At 38.9% G+C, this 21,395-nt stretch overlaps 1 protein-coding gene across 2 annotated transcripts; it reads right to left on the reverse strand.

Annotated features, from left to right (window-relative positions):
• Positions 1–2,289: 2,289 nt before the first annotated feature.
• Positions 2,290–20,924, reverse strand: LOC112576610 (type 1 phosphatidylinositol 4,5-bisphosphate 4-phosphatase-like). Of its 2 annotated transcripts, none has more exons than XM_025259191.1 (8): positions 20,787–20,924; positions 15,757–15,938; positions 14,305–14,411; positions 13,651–13,750; positions 10,989–11,038; positions 7,994–8,084; positions 6,894–6,948; positions 2,290–6,560 (listed from the first exon to the last, which is right to left on the reverse strand). In XM_025259191.1, the coding sequence occupies exons 1-8, from the start codon at positions 20,875–20,877 to the stop codon at positions 6,475–6,477; spliced, it is 762 nt and encodes a 253-aa protein (XP_025114976.1). In that variant the 5' UTR covers positions 20,878–20,924; the 3' UTR covers positions 2,290–6,474. The 2 variants fall into 2 exon arrangements, with proteins under 2 accessions (XP_025114976.1, XP_025114978.1); XM_025259193.1 differs by lacking the exon at positions 20,787–20,924 and adding an exon at positions 16,775–17,544.
• Between the last annotated feature and the right edge of the window lie 471 nt (positions 20,925–21,395).

The raw sequence follows: 21,395 nt of genomic DNA on the forward strand, positions 1-21,395 counted from the left end.
CTGTTGACTTGCACGTCAACGGTAAAAACGTATCTTACACCTTGCTTAACCCACCGTTTTTAACTTTAAGACGTTTATTGATGTGCTCAGTTCTTCATATGTTTCCTGTCTGTGATGTTTTGAGATTCAACTTACTTGAGATTTTATTTGTTTTACTAAACAGCTTCGTGTCTTGGCGTTGCCCCTCCTACATCCAGACTAAACTGTTTCACTTATTCAAAGTGTTGTTCACTCTGAATTAACTCCTTTCCCATGCTGGGATTGTGGTAAGTCCTGACCAGACATGTTTTAAAAGGTTATTCACTCGAAAACCATTTAGTGTTATTTGTTTCGGAGTTTACATACAAATTATTCATTTATTGTTTGCATATCGTTATGTCGTGCGATTTATATTAAACATATTTTAACTTTGTACCACAATGAATGTTAAATGTTTAATATTGAAAAAACAAAATGAAGATTTCCTTTGGTACATCTTTTTTGTTGAAGATGGCTGCTAGATGACAAACATGTACCCTCAAGCTCATAATAAAGGCTTACATATAATAAGATATAGATCACACTTTCTGCGAAGACCAGTAATGATGAACAGTAGATAACAGCCAATAGATGGTGAGATATAAATTGATATTGAATAATAAATGGGCCTAATTTCATATGCTGGAAAATCACAAAATTATTTTTTCAAGGCTTAAAGAAGTTGAAGACACCATACAGAATTTCGCTGAAACCCAGTGATCATTATGTATTTTTATGCCTCACACAATATGCCATATCTGTTAAATCCCAAGGTTTTTTAAGGAAATTCAACTTACTTTGAAAGATGGACTACTATCTCTAGTCATGGAGCCTAACCTAACCCTAACCATGGTTTTTAGCAACAAGTTTATCCTATGGACATGAAAGTTTGGCAAAATGTGCAAACTTCATGATGGTGGAAAATACCGTTTAAGAAAAGTTAGATAGAATGATGCACAATCACCCATGCATGTACCATTTGGCCACAGGTCAGCCAGTGAAGTATTTCAACACTGTTTCAAATAATTTGATGGACAAAATCTTGATAATGCAGTTGGTCAAACAACACTAACAGTTAAACTCAGAATGACAACACTCACAGTCCTGCACAACTGGTGACACAAGAACAACACAAACCACACACCTGATTTAGTCATACCAAATTAGGAAAAATTTTCAATAGACAAGAAAGATTTGTCTCATAAACTGTTGTACATTGACAAGAAAGATTCGACTCATAAATCGAAGGTGTACACTGAACTGAATATTTTATTTAAGGATTACATTACACCTCTCAACAAGTATAGTGTTAATGAGTTTACTAAACATTGTCCATAATCAACACTATATTGCAAACTTTAAAGTCCTTAGGTAGTCTAGTAACCAAAAAACACAAACAAAAAGTAATACACAAATAACTAAAGAATGGGGGAAAAAAAATTGAAAAACTGATGTCTTTAAAATCAGGGAAAGTACAGTACATTGTAGTAAATGTGCTAAGAGATAAATGTATTACTTAAGAGCAGCAATAGTGAGCACAAGAAAAAAGGATAAATAACAACATATGGCCATAGAACTTTTGGTTATTGTGCAGCAGTTCCCTTAATTCTCCATATCCGCCACCTACCCTCTATTGAATCCTTTACACGTTCAGTGAAAACGAACTTCTTCCTTAAACATTGCTCTCAACAGCCTTTCCCATAATGCTAGTCCTTTGTCACATCCTTCCTTTTGCAATATGTTACTCTCAGCTCTTGTTCTTGTTGTTTGGTTCCTCTTTGTGTTTTCTGTATTTGATTTTATTCTTTGTTTAGTACGGTTGTTTATTCTTTTATAGTTCATAGTTATTTGTTTTCCTGTCCCTCATATGCTGTCCCTCGTATGCTGTCCATGTTTCGTTCTTGTTCTTAAGCATGAAGAGCATACTCTTTATGAGTGTGAGTATGCACTTTAACAAATTTTGCAATTATCATTATTATGTAATCTGTATTTGTGGTTGTTTCATAGGTCAAATAGATACAAAAAACATTACAAAGATTATAGTGAACACATTTTCAGAAAAGTGTAATACAATTCTTCTTAATGATGAAAAGGTGACAAAGTTGGATCATGATTGAACATTTGTGTTCTTAAGTGTTGACAAAACAAAAAAAATTTTTTTAATCCAACCTACAATAAAACAGGATGATCAGAAGATATCGACAAAGATTAAATAGTGTGTTGTTAAGGGCACACATACAAATACCACACCACATACTGAGTGAAGTCAGGAAAAGGGAAACATTTTATTTTATTCAAATTAACAAATTAACAAGAAAAGTCCAAAATGTATGGTAAACAAAATTCCAAAACAACACAGAAAGTGTGCTAGATTAAAGTATTGTTGCACACAACCTTTTTTTTTCTTAAGAATCACGATTTTGCAGCTGAGACAAAAACCACTGATGTTATTGCACAAATCATCTTTGAGATTAAAAAAGCTTTACCAATATACAATTATTAAAACCCACGAAAATGAAGAAACCTCATTATGATAACTTGCCACTAAAACTTTAATGTTGTTTCTTGACTAGTCAATGCAAACTGTGTTTAACAAGACATTTTCATACTCCTACATGCAATGGTAAATTGCCAGAGAATTTAGGAATGCTAAGAATGGATGCAATCACTTGATACCCCTTCCCAAGAAAGGAAACAGTAAGCTGCCAAAACTACAGAACCATAAGCCTAAGGAAAATCATGCTGAAAGTAATCAAGAATTGCCTCAACATCACCACTGAGGAACTGCCAACAAAAGAAACTGGCTACAGACCAGCCAGGCACACAGATGAATGGATCTTTGACTGTTGCTTCTTGACAAGCACAAGCTGGTCTGGACTGCCCAACTCATCTGACAACACTCCTCATAAGACCATCCTTCACATGCAGAGGCAGAGAAAAAAATGCCAAACTAACACAATGATAAGACTTTATATATCACAAGTGCAATCAGTAGCAGCTCTATAAGAAAACAGAAGCACAACAAACAACAATACCATCACATATACATACCCCAGGAAGACCTTCACAGTCCTGTCAAACTTACATACGATCAACATTCACACAGGATAAAGGACAGCCCCAATCTGTTGGTCCTGCATGTGATAAAACTCTCCTGATAGGAGATGCCCATTATCAAAATTGTAGACACTTTGGACTGGCCATACCATGCAAGACCTACTAGCTGCTGCTCAAGACAGGATGTGTGGCAAGCCTTGTCAGCTGCTGCAGCTATCCAGTTGTTGCCACAACAACCAGTATGGGTGGACCAGAAAAGTCATTTGTTAATTGGTATCAGTCAAGAGATGAATAAATGAATGTATACTCTAATTTTAAAATATTTTCAATATAGGCATATTCTTTCAGTTTAGCCATCAATAAATTTTAAAACAGTACTCACTATGAAAAGAGTTGTTGAGTTTTTCAAGTGTGGATGCATTCACACAGAATATGAAACATGCAGCTTATTTCTGTTTGAATTCATTTATCACAAATATAATTAAATTTTAAAAGCACACAAAATGCATTATCCATGCTTACACATTCCCTTTTAAAATCAAATGAAAAGCTATGCTGGTAAGACAATCTTTCTCCTTAATAAATGAAACCACAGTATCTCATGTTCTCAGTGAAAACTGTTGGGTGTATCCACATTGAACCACAAACTACAGATTTGTGCAATAGCAAACGTAGCATTTAATTCTGATGAACTCAGAAAACACAGGCACAGTGATATGACATATGCCACAAATGATTCAAGGAATGTTCATTTGGAGACAATTTTGAAGTTTTATTTTTTGTTCTATGTTAAGCAGCCTTTCAAGACCTGTATAGACTGCAAAAGCCTAACAATCTTTATGGTCACTCATTCGTAAAAATGTCAGGTTTAATGTCTTAATAGCGGCAAACAGAATCTTGTAGTTGTGTATAGAAAAATTATTAAAAGATCCAACGCCATTTAATAATAATAATATGTTGATTTGTATAGCACTTTTCCCCACCGTCAAAGAAGGGTTAAAAGCGCTAGGCATGACTGTCCACATTTCATCACAATCGATGAAACTACAGTAATGTGCAAGAATAGTCGCATGTTGTAACTGCCTGGTTAATACAACTCACGATTTAAGTTTTCTCCATCAATCCGTTTAACAGTCACCTGCAATCCTGTTGACAATCCCATTTGATAAAACAAACCTTGTTTTTTAAAAAAAAAACAAAAAAAAAAAACAGCGAGAACTTCATGATCAACTGTGAGTACAGATATTCAGGTCAAGGTGCCACATGGCTGCAACAAGGGGAACAACACAGGAGATAAGCTATCAAGCAAGAGTCCAGAAAAAGGTAATAACAATGCTGCAGCAAAATGTTTTGATTCTGGTTTTTGTTCTTACTCTAAAAAATATTTGTAAAAAAATCTTAAAATTTAAGTAGCAAGCAAACTTCTTTTTGAACCTGAGAAAATTGGTGGGTTCGACATAGTTTTTCAGTCTTTGGTGATTAGTTGACATCACATTTTGTTGACAGCCTTGCCAAAATTCACAAGAATAATAAAAAAGAACTAAGCAACTCCAACAAATATTTTCAAAAAGGCTAAAAGTAAAAGGACTGCTCCAACCTCTACCCCCAAGCTCCCCCTCCTCACCAAAACGAGGGCTTTAACATCATAAGAGCAATACTGGTAGTCATGATATGCACTAGGTGTCTAAAAGAAACCCTGATAGCATGACAAATATATAAATAATAAACAAGAAAAAAAATAATAAAAGGGAATTTCGGGGTAACTCACAGTCATTTGAACAGCAGAGGTTAAGTCATAAAATCATAAACATGTATATTAATAACGAAATAAGTGAAACATTTAAAACAGAACTTCCAAGACATATATAGCACAAAAGATTTCTTTTTTGAAAGGCAATATTTGCAAAAATTGACATAATGCAGATATGTTTTTATGATATCAGATTATAATAATTTATGAAAAAAGGACTCTCTTTCAATTAAGGTGTCAGTCCACTTACTCATGACAGCAACACCCATCTCAATCCAAACACATATGCCTTGTTAAACAGAAATAAAGCACCCAAAGAAAGAACAGAAAATCTTCATACAAAAACAAAATTCTTGCAGAATGGAAGTAAACATTTCTGCTATAAACCCTGAATCCTCCTTTCTTCTCCTATTGTCTAGCTTTGCCTGACTGTTGTTTGCCATGAATGAATGGTGGGTGGCTTGTCTTATTTTCTAAATGGTGTAAGTGACTGAATAAGTAAACACAGTACCTGCTAGGCAACTTCTAAATGATCATTATGCATGGTGCAGATACTAGTCATCCGAGTTAATTAACTGTGCCACTTCCCTAACAGAAAGTATAAAGAGACTAAGATTGCAAATTTTTATGCACATAATGTCTATTCTCAGCAGCATAAACAACCAAAAATAATGTAAAGACAACAGCTACAGTTACAAAACTGTTTGCAAAAAAGTTTCACAGCTGTTTAGTAGACAGAAATCAGGAAAGCCTTTGTTACAAATTCTCAATCAACATGCCTTAACAGAAAGCACACACACGTGCACAAGTATTTTTGTCTTCTTTTGCCTTTTTCTTTAACTCTCATATAGTTTAGAAGTTATCTACAACAAAACATGTAACTACTGGCTTTTATCATTCTGGCAAAAATTATTTTGACAAACTGCTCTAAAGTGCAAAAGTATATGTAAATTGCTTCATCATTTCACAGTTTATGGTAAAGGAATGCCCTTCAGCAAAAACTACAATGCCAATGTTAAACCCCCAAAAGTGGAATGTTTAGCCTTTCATACAAAAAAAATCTCTTCTTGTTGGGAACACATTTTTAAATAAAATACCCACATTATAATGGCAACTTTTTATGCAAATAAATACCAAGCACCTGTAAGGAAATACAGTTTTGGGGGAGAAAACTATATTGCACTCCTGTGTTTTAAACTTTGGCATGCTTTATTTTCAATATACTTTTTCCAAGATCCATTTTGTGAATATATGGTACCAGCCACAAGCTTTCAGACAAGTTCATGGGTAAAAACAACCTGGATGTAAAATTTATTTTGAATTTAGGACAGTCACACCAGATATGAAAATCTCTCAATGCATACCAAAGGTTCACATCTGAGTATGTATTCTCTACACTTCCAGTTATTTCTTGTTTGACCTACTGAATGCAAAGAAGATTCATATTTTCTACTCAGTCTATTGAAAAACTGACAGAGTTTCAATTTACAAAAAAAAGAGTCTTTTGTTTTTGAAGATATTTTAGTAAGCCTGCACACAGAAAGCATGTGGTAGGGGAGGCGGGTAGTTGGAGTATTTCATCTGTTGAACTTAGTGGGACAGCAACCTCATGGTAAGGATGAAACTTTTGGTAAGATATGAGAGGACCTTCAGTGAGATGACACTACAGTACTGGTCCTAATCATCATGTAGAAGATTGATCTGATCACAAAAATGAGCCCGGAGATGAATGCACCTGAAAGCAAAGACCAACACAATCAAGCAGGTTCAGCAAATCGTCTTCCCTGTACCTAAAGAGGCATGGTGCATGCAAACTACAAGAATTGCATGCATATGCACCCACCAACACATAAACATAGGCTGATTGACATTGCTTTCCACTTCCCACTTTTGTTTTCAAATGTTATGATCTTGCTCTCCAAAATAAGAATTTTTGCACCTCCCTAGAATGAAAAAAAATTATATTTTAAGCTAAAATGAATCCCAATTTGTGTTTACAAATGTTCTTGAGAGCAATTATTCAGTATTTTATTGCATCAAGTTGATATCAACATTGCCTGTAACTCACCAATCCAAACAACATAGATCCCACCATTTGATTTGGCCATTTCATAAGTTCCAACCTGTACACAAAAGTTAATGATGTTATGAAATATGCCACACAAAAAAAAACCCAAAAAAACTCCAAGAGTATTTTTCATCACTCCAATGAGAATATAAAAAAATTTATATAAAAAAAAATTTAAAAAAACAATGCCGTGTCAGCATAACCCTGTCTTCACTCCTCCCCACCATCAATAGTTGTCATTATCATAGTAGCAATTAATCATACTTAGCATCACACCATTAACATCATCTTCATGTCAGTATCATAGTAATATCATGGCAGTATCATACCTAGTATTAAAGAAGTACTATCTTCTTCAGCATCATACCTAGTGTCATAGTAATAACTTCTCAAACTCTACATCTCTTTTTCCTTTCTCACTTGTTTCCAACAGGTGGAAACTGGCCAGATTAAACAACACTTTCATAGTTTTATGGAGAAAAATTTTTGTAACTTACAGGCATTCCCATATTTAATGTAGTAAGAAAGTATGACATTTTTACATTTACAACTTGTTACATTGAAAGATATAAGGGTTAGGGTTAGCCTCTCAAACATTTTCACCAAGGCAAAGTCTACAATCTTTTCTTGTCTACCCCTATTAACCAGGAAGTTGCTTTTTTTAAAGAATGAAATTACAGTCTGAATAAATGTAGACAGACAGAGGCAAAGTTTTAGAGTAACATTCCATAGTAAACAATTCATTTAACATTCTGTAATTCAAGTATATCTCTTTCATTTCTATTTATGAAATAACTGTTAACCTCCATAATCAGGCTTGTCAACTTTAGACAACCTAGCAAAACACAGATATTCTGACAACCCAGCCATATAGTTAAGCAGCATGATGATAATTTCTGATGAAATTTACTCTTTGGATGAGGATAATTATGACCCACCCCTCTGTCTTTGTTAGACTGTTTAAGTGCATGACATTTCCTAACAAATCTAATTGCTGAATGCTTAAATATGTAGTGTCTAGGATTTACTCTGTGCTTATGCTAGACAAGGAGTTAATGAATGAAGGCACAGAAATGATTATAACTGACAAAGCAACTCACCGTGACCCCAATGCCAGCACTAATTAAGGCCAGTCCAAGCACCAGACAGATGATGCCTCGCACACGGACAGAATTGTAACCAACTGATGACCTGTGAATGCAAGAAATCTTGGGAATGATAATGTAGCAGATCCTGAGTATACAAGGAAATTAACAGAAATATGTTCTGTTCACAATTATTTGTATAACATATGACTAGAGACAATTCACAAGCTAAAACATAAACCTAAGTCAGACAAGAATTAAGGTAAAAGGTACTGATGGTTTAAAAGACTGCACAACTTTCACAAAAATGTAATATGATTTCTTTCGGACCTATTCAAAACTATTAGGGATCTTTAGAAAAAAGTATTTGTGTTAACTCATTCTAATACCTTCATGCATAGATTGCTTAAGCTCAGTGCTTACAGAATGCCTTCACATGTGTGCTGTTATTTTTAAAAATTATCATTAATAAGAAATGTAAATAAAATCAACACACTAAATGAACCATTTCCAAACACAGTCATCTTCCTTAGACCATAAACAGAAATTACTTTTGTAAAAACTTTTTGTAATTTCCCATCCCATCCCCCCTTTTACTGCAAAAATGGCGTCAAGCAGAACTGTACACACCAAGTACTGCACAGTTAAAATAGCTTGTGACTTCTTAGACATGATAAGGTTTACCCAATGAAAATGAAAATCAAGAAGGCAGTAGAATCGACGAGCCTTCATTTTCAGGTAATTCATTAATTTGAAGATTTGATGAAAATTTTACAAATTCAGCAGAACTGGTACAAGCAGTACAAGGCTACTGGCAGAAAACTTTTTCAAAATTCCATATGACATTCTTCCTTCTGGACTTGCAAAACAGTACACTTTCAGCATGAATTTAGGTAGGAGCAGTTGGTTTCTGCTTATTTTGTATACTTCTTATGAATCTGTTATATTTTTTTAAGTAGTTTTCAAAAAATGGGTTATTTTTGTGAATTCCAGGGTAAGTAGCTCCAACACATCACTGCATTGCGAATGAGTTAACAGGGCTTCTGCTTATGCAAAAAAAATGCATACAGTACGCATTAATAGTTCGGAGGACCCCTTCAATTTTCGTCAATGGGGTCCCCTTCAAATTTGGGCAAAGAACAGGGACCCCTTAAAAATCTGAAGAAGGGGTCCCTGGGACCCCAAAGAATTTAGCCTTAGCAGAAGTCCTGAGTTAATGTTTTAATATATGTTTATTGTCAGGATCCTTTATCTCTGATGTCAAGAAGCTGCATCACCATCAATTTCTGCATCAATGATATATGATAACAAGTAAAGATGAAATATTAGCTCTACTATGTCAAATTTATTGTAGTTGCAGACCTATGCTCCACTGGGGGTGATTAGGAACAAGAAGAAGATGTCAAATTTATTATAAAATATCTGACATAAATGAGACTTCTCACCTAACCCTTTATTTTATCACACACATAAGGCCAGAACAATTTTGTATTTAGACCAGCCCCACCCTGCAATTAACCGACCAGATATTCGCATAGAACATCATAGAACAGTGCACAGAGTGGCAGAGGCAGCTTTATATTAACTTCGTAGATTTCCAGAAGGCTTTTGACAGCATCCATAGAGAGAGCCTTTGGCACATCCTGAGAGCATACGGAATACCAATGGAAATTGTACTGCTGATCAAAAGCTTCTATGCGAACTTTTCATGCTGTGTTGGAAACAGTGACATCTACTTTGAGGTCGGGACTGGAGTGAGACAGGGCTGCGTGATATCTTCCCTGCTCTTTAACCTTGTCATTGACTGGGTAACGCGCCATACAACGGAAGATGAACCAAGGGGCATACGATGGACACTCTCCACGAACTTAGAAGACCTAGACTTTGCCGACGACCTGGCCCTGCTGTCACACACCCACAGGCACATGCAGGAGAAGACGACTCGCCTGCACACTTTTGCGCAGCAGGTCGGACTGCACATCAGCCGGATAAAGACAGAAGTGATGACCCTGAACACCATCAATACAACACCGATCAGCATAGAGGGAGAAGACCTGCCGATGGTTGAAAGCTTCACCTACTTGGGCAGTGTGGTCACGCAAGATGGAGGAGCAGGCCGTGACATCCAGAGCAGACTGAGCAAAGGCAGGGGCATCTTTTGTAGCCTACGCAACATCTGGAAGTCGACACAGTACAGCATCAATACCAAGCTGAGAATTTACCAGAGTCTGGTCATGTCCACTCTACTGTATGGCTCGGAGTGCTGGCGAATGACTAACAGCGACCTCAACAAACTGTCAGTCTTCCACACCAAAAGCCTGCAAAGAATCCTGGGCATCTTCTGGCCAAGGACAATCTCCAACGAAGAACTACTTGCCCAGTGCGGGCAGGAGAGTATGGCCACCATCCTGATGAAGAAGCGATGGCGCTGGATTGGTCACGTCCTCCGAGGCGGGAGCAACTCCATCACAAAAACTGCCTTACACTGGACGCCAGAAGGAAAACGCAAGCGAGGCCGGCCCAAGATCACCTGGCGCCAAACTGTGGAGGCAGACATGAAGACCCTAAACCTCAGCTGGGGTACTGTGGGGAAGCTAGCCCAGGACAGGCAAAAGTGGAGGACCTTTGTCGCTGCCCTACGTGCCGACCAGCATAACGGGCAATAATCTAATCTAATCACCCTGCAATTGTACACAATTAGAAGCTTTCTTACATGATTTTAACATGTATAAATTAGTATCCTTTACCATTTGAAAAATAATTGTGCACTCTGACAAGTCTCTAATAATAGATGCTAATAAAAACATCAAATACAAGGATCATTACTTTCCTTTGATTAAACAATACGCATTAGAGAAAGCTTTAATAAAATATGAATATGGAAAAGATGGTAAATCCTCAGCTTTCAATTCTGTTCGTTAAGACAATAAGCAGACATATACAAATATTTCACAAAGCTTTGTAGTAATAGATCTTTGTAGCAGCAGCAGCTTTAAAATCAGCTACTTACACCTTTCTACAGTGAGGGCATCTGGCAAGTGCTCTTGCGACCACACTGAACTGCACACCAAGAAAAGGCCTATAGCTCAGCACTCACAACAGAACACTAAAATTTAATATTTCTAATCTTCTGGCATATAAAAATACTTATGGCACATCAAGTTATCAACACATCATCTAAACCATCTTCAAGCAGACATCTATGTAAGACTTTCTTAGATCCAAAGTGTTGAGGTGTCTGACAATACTGCCAAAAGTGTCAGATAAAAACCTTGGGACATTTGTCCTGTTGTTTCAGCAGACAGTACCTTGTATGTAAATCAATCGCACCTGGAAGTTACTAAACAGGTGGCATGTTGCATAACTGGCAACTAATCTGTCAGTATATATATGAATTTTTCTTCTCTGTTTAACATTTGTGCAGTCGTATCCTCTTCCACAGCACAGCAGCAGGTGTTACTTCCCCAGAGTTAGGCACAAAGGTTACCCACATCCCCACCCCACTTCAGCCATAGCTTCTGACACTCTCCCTTGTGAATAGAGCAGCCCTGCATGATGAGTTTAATAATAATAATATGCTTATTTATAAAGCACTTTTCCCCACCATTAAAGGTGGGCTCAAAGCACTTTACTAAAAAGAAAAACACAAACATAATAATAATGAATGCTGGTCTCAAAAACAATCACTGAAAACTAGCCAAATTCTAGCAGTAAGATCATCAGGATAATTTTACAATCACAGAGAAATCGCCAGATTGTTTTCAAGAACAGGAGACAGAGGCCGTTAGTGGAGGAAGACGTCTATTGTAAGAAATGACACAGCACAACCACTGAAGAAAAACCAACAGGCTGGTATCATCCCTAAGTCAAGATCCTCAAGTTGCACGGCTAATGTCCCCTGAACACCTGTGTTGTTGTTAGAGGTTGTTCTTCTCATGATCCAGTCCAAGGCGATTAGGAAGATTGTCGGCAAGACCATACAACCTTGCCTCACTCCAATCCTGTTGTGGATCACCTGGCATGTCGAGTCCTCATGCAGCTGCTAGATGATGGCAATGAACTTTGGTGGAAATACATAGTGCTGCGTCAACTTCTAGATGGTTTCCCTGTCTACAAAGTCAAAAGCCTTCTCAAAATCCACAAATGCCACCTCGCTGGCAACGGACAATTGCGTAATCCCGCACAAGTTGCTGCACTCGGTCAGGTTGTCTTTCTTGGGTAGCTTTCCTAGATAGCCAAGATTCCAGTCTGCTGGAGCTTGCTCCTGCTCCCAAATTTTCTGCAGCAGGGGGTGCAGCATTTCCTCTGTGGCTGTTGGGTCTGCCTTGAAATGCCATCTGGGTCTGCTGCCTTGCCACCATTCAAAGACTTGATGGCTTTGACGATTTCTGCCTTGGTTGGTGGGTTTGTGTTTACTTTGGTAATGTCCAAAAGGGTTGTTGGTGGTGGCTGGTTCAGGATTTCTTCAAAATGTTCTGCCCAGCAAAATCTTTGTTCTGCATCCTCAGTAATGGCGCTGCCATTCTTATTCTTTACCTGCCTGCATGCATTGGTGTTTTTCCTTCCTGACAGAATTTTTGTAATTTTGTATAGTCTCATTGTGGTATTTTGCCCAGCTGCTTGTTCTTCCCCTTCTGCCATTCTGTGTGCAAACTGGCCACACTCACACTGGACCCATCCTGTGGTCTCTGTCTCGCTGCTCAATGGAATCCAGGCAAGCATGGTACCTGCCATTCCGAGTGATCCACTCTCCTCTATGTTCTGGAGAAGTGTCTTGACCTCCCTAAGGCTGCTGGGATGTGCTGGATGAGTTGCTGGTTGCCTTCTTTGGCCAGGTGATTTGCAATCTCATTGTCTGGAAGGCCAACATGAACTGGAGCTCACCAGATATTTGTTGGTGCTGTTACTGACAGTGTGGACCACTGCGCATTGAGCGTATCTCTGTGATGCGGAAACTGGCACGTTATAAAACTACATCATCATCATCATCATCATCATCATCATCATCTTTAAGGCTCAGGATCCATTGTCAAGAGATTGGAGAGTTCCCTTGCTGCCTCTGAAGATGCAGCCTGGGATTCTTCCACTGACAGAAAGGAACTGCTGCTTCTGAAATCGTAAGGACTTATGCTTTGAAGCTGGAGCACGGCACTTCTCCCAAAGCTAGGATGGATATGGGTTCTCCATCTGTAAATGAGATAAAGATGCTGCTGGGTGGCTTTGTCTTCTGCTCCATGTATGCAGACATGAATCCAGACCTCGTCAAATGCACAGGTGACATCTTCTCTTGGAAAGAGTTCTCGATGTCTTAAAGTAGGACGGCAAACTGGTCTTCTGTGCTTATCGGAAGGTCATTGGCTTTGATAAAGTTGCTGTATAGGGTGTTGAGTTCAGAACTCCAGTTAGTACGGTAATCTTGCCATCTGCCTTTGATGATTGTTGTCTTTGATGACTCTAAATTTGAATTAGGGTTAGGGTTAAGATTGCATTGGTGAAGCTTTCAGTATCTTTGTTGGCATTATGGTCTGAAACTAAGTAGTTCTTTTGTTGGTCTCAGTAAACTTTTTTAAAAATAATTCCAGCTTCGCATTTTTTTTAAATAATTTCAGGTTGGTGGGAGTGTACAGTTGTTTGTCAGTACATTTAAAATGAAAGCAGAAAAATGTGCTTACGAGAAACATCTGATGGCAATACGCACACTTCACCTGCTGGGAGTTTGGTGACTGCACAGTTGATGTCAAATGCGGTGTGCCCACATTTATAACACGCTGACTGCAACACACATAAAAAATCTCAATTATTTTATTCTGATGAGCTTTATTTCTTAATGAGTACTTATTTTGGTGGTGAAGGATTATTATCTCCTGGTGCTTAACAAGCACAAAAATATTCTCTCATATATCTGTCTACACCTCTGCCCTTACAAATTAATTTGCGCGTGTATACAAAGATGTGCATAAATAAACATGTGTATACTGAACAAAACAAACAATTATGCTGAAGAATAAATCATTTCCATACCCTTTATTGCTAGCAATCACACTGTATGATGTTTTCTTTCATAGTAGGTCTTAGATAACAGAAACAGTGTTGCCAATCCTATAGCTATATTTGCAGCACTTTTAGTTCTAAAAGGTAATAGCTTATTAAAACTATTAAGGCAATTTTTAAGCATCTGCTCATAAATATCATGATCTTCTCAGCAAAGACATGAATGGGCACTGTTCTAACTTTGTGTTGATTCTTTTTAACTATAAGAAATGAAGCATTTAACTCTCTGATATCAGGCAGTCCTAAAGGGATGCATGATAATGCAACAAACTCACCAGTTTGGCCGTGGGCATGCTATGCGCTGGGCTGTGCTGCGACATACCAGAAGGCAGTTGCATGGACATCGTACATACTTCTTGCCTGGAGGTGGGGCTTTAATAGGCTGAGCAGGAAAAAGTGTGAGAAAATGTTGTTTGGAAACTATTTTGCTAATGTGCTGAACGCAATTAAAGGCTGAGGTTAGGGTTATTAATTTGACATACAAATAGGGCTTTTGTTTCAGATTTCTGCCCGAATCTGCCAACCTTAAAGGCTAAAGGATCAGCCAGTCAACTAGAAAATAGCACTAAAATAGTGAGAATGATGTGCTAAATTGTTTAAGTTAAAAAGTGTGGGTTTGAATAAGGTAGCTCTGGAACACAGCTCTAACCAGTTTATGAGGATGCATGTGTTTGCTTTCAGTTTCATTAGTGCAGTTGTCATACACAATACTGCCACCCTAGACTTGGAGATCATGCCATAAAATTTGGAACAAAATCATAGTCATAAAAAAGTAAACAAACAGGCAAACACTTGTCTGGTTATATTGAAAGTAGAATCTTTCTATAGGTCCTTGCAAACACATGAAGCCAATGCCTCATAGGTTCCTTGCTTTTTTGTTTGTTTTTAAGGTACAAGGCAACCAAGACAAGTCTGTTGACATCCTTAACTAAGCTCTGCCTGTCAACAGACAGCAAGCTTTCCATGCTTTTTGCAATGTTGCAAGCTATAAATCATGGTTATGATGGCCAGTTGCGAAAATGGTTAACAGTGTCCCAACATTGTTCAAAACTTTTAATGTGAAATAGGTACAACTGTATCATAAAATATCAGCAGCCTGTATTCCCTCATGAAAGAGTGTACAAAAATTCCAGCCTTCACAAACCTCCCTGGAGCTGTTTTAGAAACAATAGTTAAGAAAGTAATTCTTTATCAGCCCAAGAAAATCGGTGAAAATATTTAAAAAAATTAGAGTATCCATCATTTGTTTCATCCCTTGCCATTCCCTTTAACGACATTCTTTCTCCACCTATCTTACAGCATGGATTCTTCTTATGTTAGAGTACACCGAATAAAACTAGCATAAAAATAAAGCAATCTTAGTACTTTGCAAACACTGTGCTAATTAAACTGTCTGCTGAAGACAGAAGTGGTGAAAGCATTTTTGTGGATGAAAACATGCTTATGGTATAAGAATGTCAGTTATGAAAGATTTTTTTTTAAATCGAAAACGGTTAAGTGGCCCAGCATCAAACATACCTTTTTTAAACATTTATCTACCTTTTCAATTAATTTGAAGATTTAGATTTTCCAGCTACAGAAAAGTTGTCAGCTGCTTAATATTTATTTTGATCTAACTGTGCTAATTTTTGCCTTGATCTTCAGGTTTCGCTGGTCAGAATAAGATTTTTAAGGGCCAAATACATGTGCACAAGGCAAATTGTGGAAGGCCTAACTATATGAATCACCGTGGCTTCTTGACACACAGAACACTTGACCACATGTAAGTGCTGCTTGCCCTCAATGTTTATCATGGCTTGACACACACGACAGTTGATCATGGGTATGCCCCCCTGTGGGGTGGCTGTATATGGTGGGGGTAGTTCATCTGGTTCAACAGCTGGTACTGATGCTTCACTGCTTGGTGATGCTGCAATGACATTCAAACAAGTGCATCATTACTTACATAAAGTGATTTTTATATTCACAAGTAAGACTTTTCAACATTAGCTTACCTTCTGTAAGCAAACAATAGCTGAAAACACAACCAGCATAACCAAGAACTGTGTACGAAGTGTTCTTTTGTGGGGCTTCAGTATCACAAGACGTATTCAATTGCCTAGGCATCAAACAGCATAAGGTTTTCATTCCCTCCCACCATCACCCAACAAACAAAAGAGATGAAGACAGCAGATTTCAAAGACTTAACTATAGCCCAAAGTCTGTTAAGATTATAAACTACATGTACTGGTAAGTGGGAAGTCTTCAGTTAAATCCTAATGGTTCAAAAATCTATTATAATTATAAAGAAGCTAGCAGTAAGTAGGGACCCTAATGCAGTAACTGGAAGAAGGAAGGCTGTCACGACTTGGGCAGCTCAACAACACACTCGCACCAGACAAATGCACGTTCTTTCAACACACAATAAAACGATTGCCTGAGGGTGCCCACATCATGTTCATTTCGTTGTCAAGTGTCAAGTTGTCTTTATAGACTACAAGACAAATACTTATTCATAACAATTCGCCTCAACACAGCGCGCGTTCTAAAGGCTACACCTACGAACATCTAAACGATCTTTACATCCGGGGTACTCCCCACCGACCCATGATCAATCTCAACACATAGTCACATCTTACAAAGTATGAAGATTATACACTCCTCGCACTCTTTTCCTACTGTTTAGCAATATGGTTCCACTTCTAATGTTTCGGTTCAATTATCTGTCTTATAACCGCCCTAGCGACCATCGTGTACGTTACTCACGGTTCATCATCTCGATCGCTATTAGGGTGTCGCCCTCCACATCTCCTGCCCAACTATACAATCCTAATACATGTAACACAATACACTTCCTGTAGAAACCACCAGTTGATCCTTGCCCCGGGAAGTGGGTGGGCTAAGAGATTCTGTGGTCGCTGGGGGTAACTCGATATCGGCGGCTGACGACACGCGAAGGCCGTACAGTACACACTGGTCGTGTCGGTGAGGAGGTTACCGAGGTACTCCGCGGTGACGTCACGGAGATAACGGTGCTCCTAGCCCACTTACTGCTGGGTGTTGGACCAAAGGCGATCAAGGAATGGTCCTGGGAGGCGATTCTTCCTCATCCAGAATGACTCCAGTTCTTTCAGTCCATACAATTAAAACCTGTAACTCGAGGTTACACTATACTACTATTCTAAACGATATTCTCAAATCCACACATCTTCCTCTCATATGTTAGTGTTACCATCTTTAAAACCTACGTGAGTTCTATTACAATTCCATAAGCAATAACAGAAAAAGATGCCACACCTCGTCTAGCGGTCTAGGCGTCAGTACCGCGCCGCATCCAGCGTCAATGGTCACTATAGGTCTACTCTGTATTATCAGCTCGGGAGATTTGCATGTCGTGACCCAAGCACGTCTTCTTCCTTCGGTATTCCGGACCCAAGTACATTTTCTACCTCGTTCCCGACAAAAATCTACTGCTGAGCTGGGTTCACCAAACACTTCGTCTCACGGTTAACCCTTTCCCCTCCGACATTCTCATTCATTCTCCCATACATTCAACATACACCTGCAGTCCGTAAGTCGCAAAGGGGTTAAAATAATCTTTAAAAAAAAAAAAAATGGATGTGTTTAAGTGGATTGCTGTCTGCTAAGAGCAACGCATTGCCTCTTGCGAAGTGATCCGCTGTTAGTCTCGGCGAGCCTAAAAAAGAATGTGAATAAACCGGAAGCTTTGACGTCGAATGCCTTGTTTTAGCAGTTAACTGGAAAAAATCATCTGCCAGCTGTCCAGTAATACAAGTTCGTGAAAAAACGGTGGCACGGACACATATATTATGTGACACATGTATTTTGCTATGATGAAGAATGGAACAGGTGCATGAACCACTAGCTCTGACATGAATGTACAATACAATAATGCAAATCATCATTATCTATCCCTTCATCAGTACCAGCCAATCCTGAAGCAAGCTGGCCCATCCACAGAACTGGCCTGCTGTTGTCGGGGCGACGAGACTAGAGGCAGCAGCAGCCATGGCTTGCCATCTGGGTCAGTCCTGGGCAGTAGCAAGCATTTCTTGCATGGAGTAGTTAGTCCATTCCTTCATGTTCACCCCTAGTTTTTCTATAGTCTAACGTCGCAGTTCTTGCCCTCTACTGATCACTGGAAGAACATTTTCAAGAGATTGTCAAGCCAGGTGATATCGCTGAATCAGACCAGCTTGTGCCATTTCACTCTGGCAAGTAGGGTCTACGGAGGCCCCACAAGGGTGATTTGAACAAATTTGTTGGACTTGTATTCTTTGTAATAGATATGGAGTCTCCTTAAGCATTTTGTTTTGAATGCTTGGATCCTTCTTTCCATTTTGGTCAGCAAGAAAATGCAGTTTGATGGGGTGATGAAGGTGGTAAAGCTTACACATTTGCTTCCTATAGTCTGTTCAGCCTGTAGTTGGTAGTAAAGCTGATACATTTACTGTCCAACAGTCTGTACCTGTTGGTAAAGCTCACACACAGCATATGCTTGTTGGTAAAGCTTATACATTTGCTGTCCCATAGTCTGTATTTGTTGGTCATTGCAGCATTCCTGGTTTTTAAGTTGAAACATGAACACTGGCCCCAGGGAACCAGGCACATGGTGATAGTTAACTTTAATTCTCACTACCCATGTCAACATAAGTTGCAGGGAAACTCTACGTACAATACTCACACGTTGATCAGCTAGTTTACTATGCAGGTCATGAGCCCCCACCCCTGCTGTTTCCTGAACACAACATTTGATGTAACATCTAAAACTAACAGATTTATTTAACATAGAAAAAACATGCAAATACATACAATAAAATGCTCGTCTAGGGAGAGCCCCAGTGTTTTCAGTGCTAAGCATACTTCCACTATTCTAGTGCTGTTACCTCTCTCTAAGCAACCATTCACTCTCTAAGGTGACCAGACGTCCCGCTTTAGGCGGGACAGTCCCGATTTTGACCTCGTGTCCCGCCTGAATATCGGGCGGGACCCCCAATGTCCCGCTTTCTGGCTTTCTGGCAAGTCCATCAAATGTCCCGATTGTCTTTAAAAATCACTTTTTTCGGCGTTTTTTGACGGTGACGACACCATCATCAGCACGCGTCCCGCTTTCGCCCCCGAAACGTCTGGTCACCTTACACTCTCACATGCGCATAACTTAGCTCTGATGTTAATCTGTTCTTGTATAAGAGGGTCAACAGCAGTAGTTTGGTGGCAACCAATAGTCCAGCCAGCAGTCACAGCACTTTGATGACTTTCCCTCAAAAGTGTGTTTCCACTCAATCTGCCAACCATGTCAGAGTCGAGCCTTGTCCCTATCCAAGGGCATACACAGTGTCTTCGAAAAATTATATGCCACTTACAGCTGCTAAACAAACAGGACCTTTATGCAAAGTTCTCTGGTTTTTTGGAGTGTGGGAGAATCTAACAGACGTTCTCCTCCTTTGAGAACGATGACTACTGGTGGCCCTGACATCAAATGTCTACCTCTCACAGATAGTGCAAGTCCTGGTCACATAGCCCTTTACTTTCCACGGCGACAGCATGCAGTTCTGACAGTTTCTTGTCACTGACTCGCCCCCTTGCTCAAGGTTCTCTAACCCAAGAGTCCTTCCTCCCGAGTCTTGCCCTCTTGGCTTAAGACTAGGTCTTGAGGTAAAAGTGAAGTTGGCCTTAGAGATGCTGAAGTTGCTTTGACTGCTGACCAGTTGCTCTAATGTCGTGGCGAGAAGTGTCCTGCTGGTTCTCTGTTTCCTATTTTACTTTGCACATTCGCAACAACACATCTGAGGAATGCCATTGGTCACTCACTCATCAACCAATCAAGTAGCCAAACTTAACAAGAGAATGACCCCCCCCCCCTAATGACACTCTGCTCCACCTGCTGTGGCATGGTGGACAGGTGACTAACCCCCACTCCCCGTCAACCTGGCCTTACAATTGACTGGCTGCGCTTGGCTTACTATAACCACTTAGGGCTGTCTCCCACCTATAACACCTCTGTGCTCATGCCTCATACTACACCTCTACACTGGCACATATATCCCCCCTTTCTTATGTAATAGGTCTCTGGCTAGTAAACAACCCACCCTAGACCATAATTGGGGCAATTGTTACTTCCCCATTAAGATTACCACATGACATTGGTAAAGCTTATACACAGCATGCAATTTGTGGTAAAGTTTATAGATTTGCTATCCACTAGTCTGTTCACCTGGTACTTTCACAGGCCCCAGTTATCTGCCTAATGCTCTTTGTACCACCTCATTGGTAATGTGGTCTTTCTACATGGATACTAATGGTAATTTCATTACCAAATCTGGTATCTTAACTACAGTGTCACATCAATATTGGGACTTTACAGGCATGATGGACAACTATATATAAAGATAACTATCAACTCAAAATCGGTTAAGCATATTCTGGGGTAGTTTACCTGAAAAGCAAACGTTGCCAAGATCTATACACATTAATGTACTAGTATAAAGATTATGTACATATAAGTTCTCACTGAATGTTTTAGCTCAGTTTTTTTTTCACAAGTTGTTTTAAGTTGTTTCCTGACATGAAGCCGGCAGCAAACCTTTAATGAAATCAGACTGTCCTCATCATGTTACTATGTTTACAGTTTTGTGTTTATAGTTCGCAAGAAATCAACAAGAAATGGCAGCGCTTTGCCCATGTCATCGTTCAAGATTTTCACCATTTTTTTTCTTTGCAATTCACTATTGCAAATTTCTCCTTGTATTTTACTCACCATAACTATCACTTGTAGGAGAATATGGAGGTGGAGCAGCTGAACTAGTTATCCCAGCCAGCAATGGTGTCCTCTCTTCCTCATCCGCCATCTTTCGTTACCCAATTGATCATGTGACCACGAGGACAGTCACATGACCTGATAACATTTACGTGTTGCGCTATTATTTGGCACTACACCAATATTACTATTAATAATAAGTTTTTATAAGAAAAAGTAGTGTTTTATATAGAAAGATAAAGACCTCAACAAGAAAATACTGCAATAACTAAATCTGTATGCTATCTTATGATAGCACACTAAGCAAAGGTAAGTTCAATCTCATGGTTAAATAAAGGGCAAGCGTTTCGGTTTCTCGAGAAATAAAGTGGCATATAGACTCCGTGGATGTTGCTTTATCCATTGGGTAAAGAGGTCTGGATAGAGGTGTTTTCCTTGATTTCCACATCCGACAATTTTTCTCATTTCTTCCCATCCCACTTCTCTCTCTTGCTTGATGAATACGGCCCCAGATTACACATTCAAAATCTAGTTACTAACACCTAAAGGTATGTCTCATTTGTTATCTCGTTTGCTCAGTGAGGTGATAAGCATTTGTCTTATCATAAA

Source organism: Pomacea canaliculata, linkage group LG12 (assembly GCF_003073045.1).
Source record: "Pomacea canaliculata isolate SZHN2017 linkage group LG12, ASM307304v1, whole genome shotgun sequence".
Taxonomy (NCBI): Eukaryota; Metazoa; Mollusca; class Gastropoda; order Architaenioglossa; family Ampullariidae; genus Pomacea; species Pomacea canaliculata.

What these genes read in the sequence shown, in the direction of transcription:
- LOC112576610 (XM_025259191.1), bottom strand. Translation starts at nt 20,877, where the DNA reads ATGGCGGATGAGGAAGAGAGGACACCATTGCTGGCTGGGATAACTAGT. An exon ending in GCATGCCCACGGCCAAACTG is followed by an intron (nt 13,751 to 14,304) that starts GTGAGTTTGTTG and finishes TGTGTGTTGCAG; the next exon opens with TCAGCGTGTTATAAATGTGG. An exon ending in GTGCTGGCATTGGGGTCACG is followed by an intron (nt 6,949 to 7,993) that starts GTGAGTTGCTTT and finishes TTTTGTGTACAG; the next exon opens with GTTGGAACTTATGAAATGGC.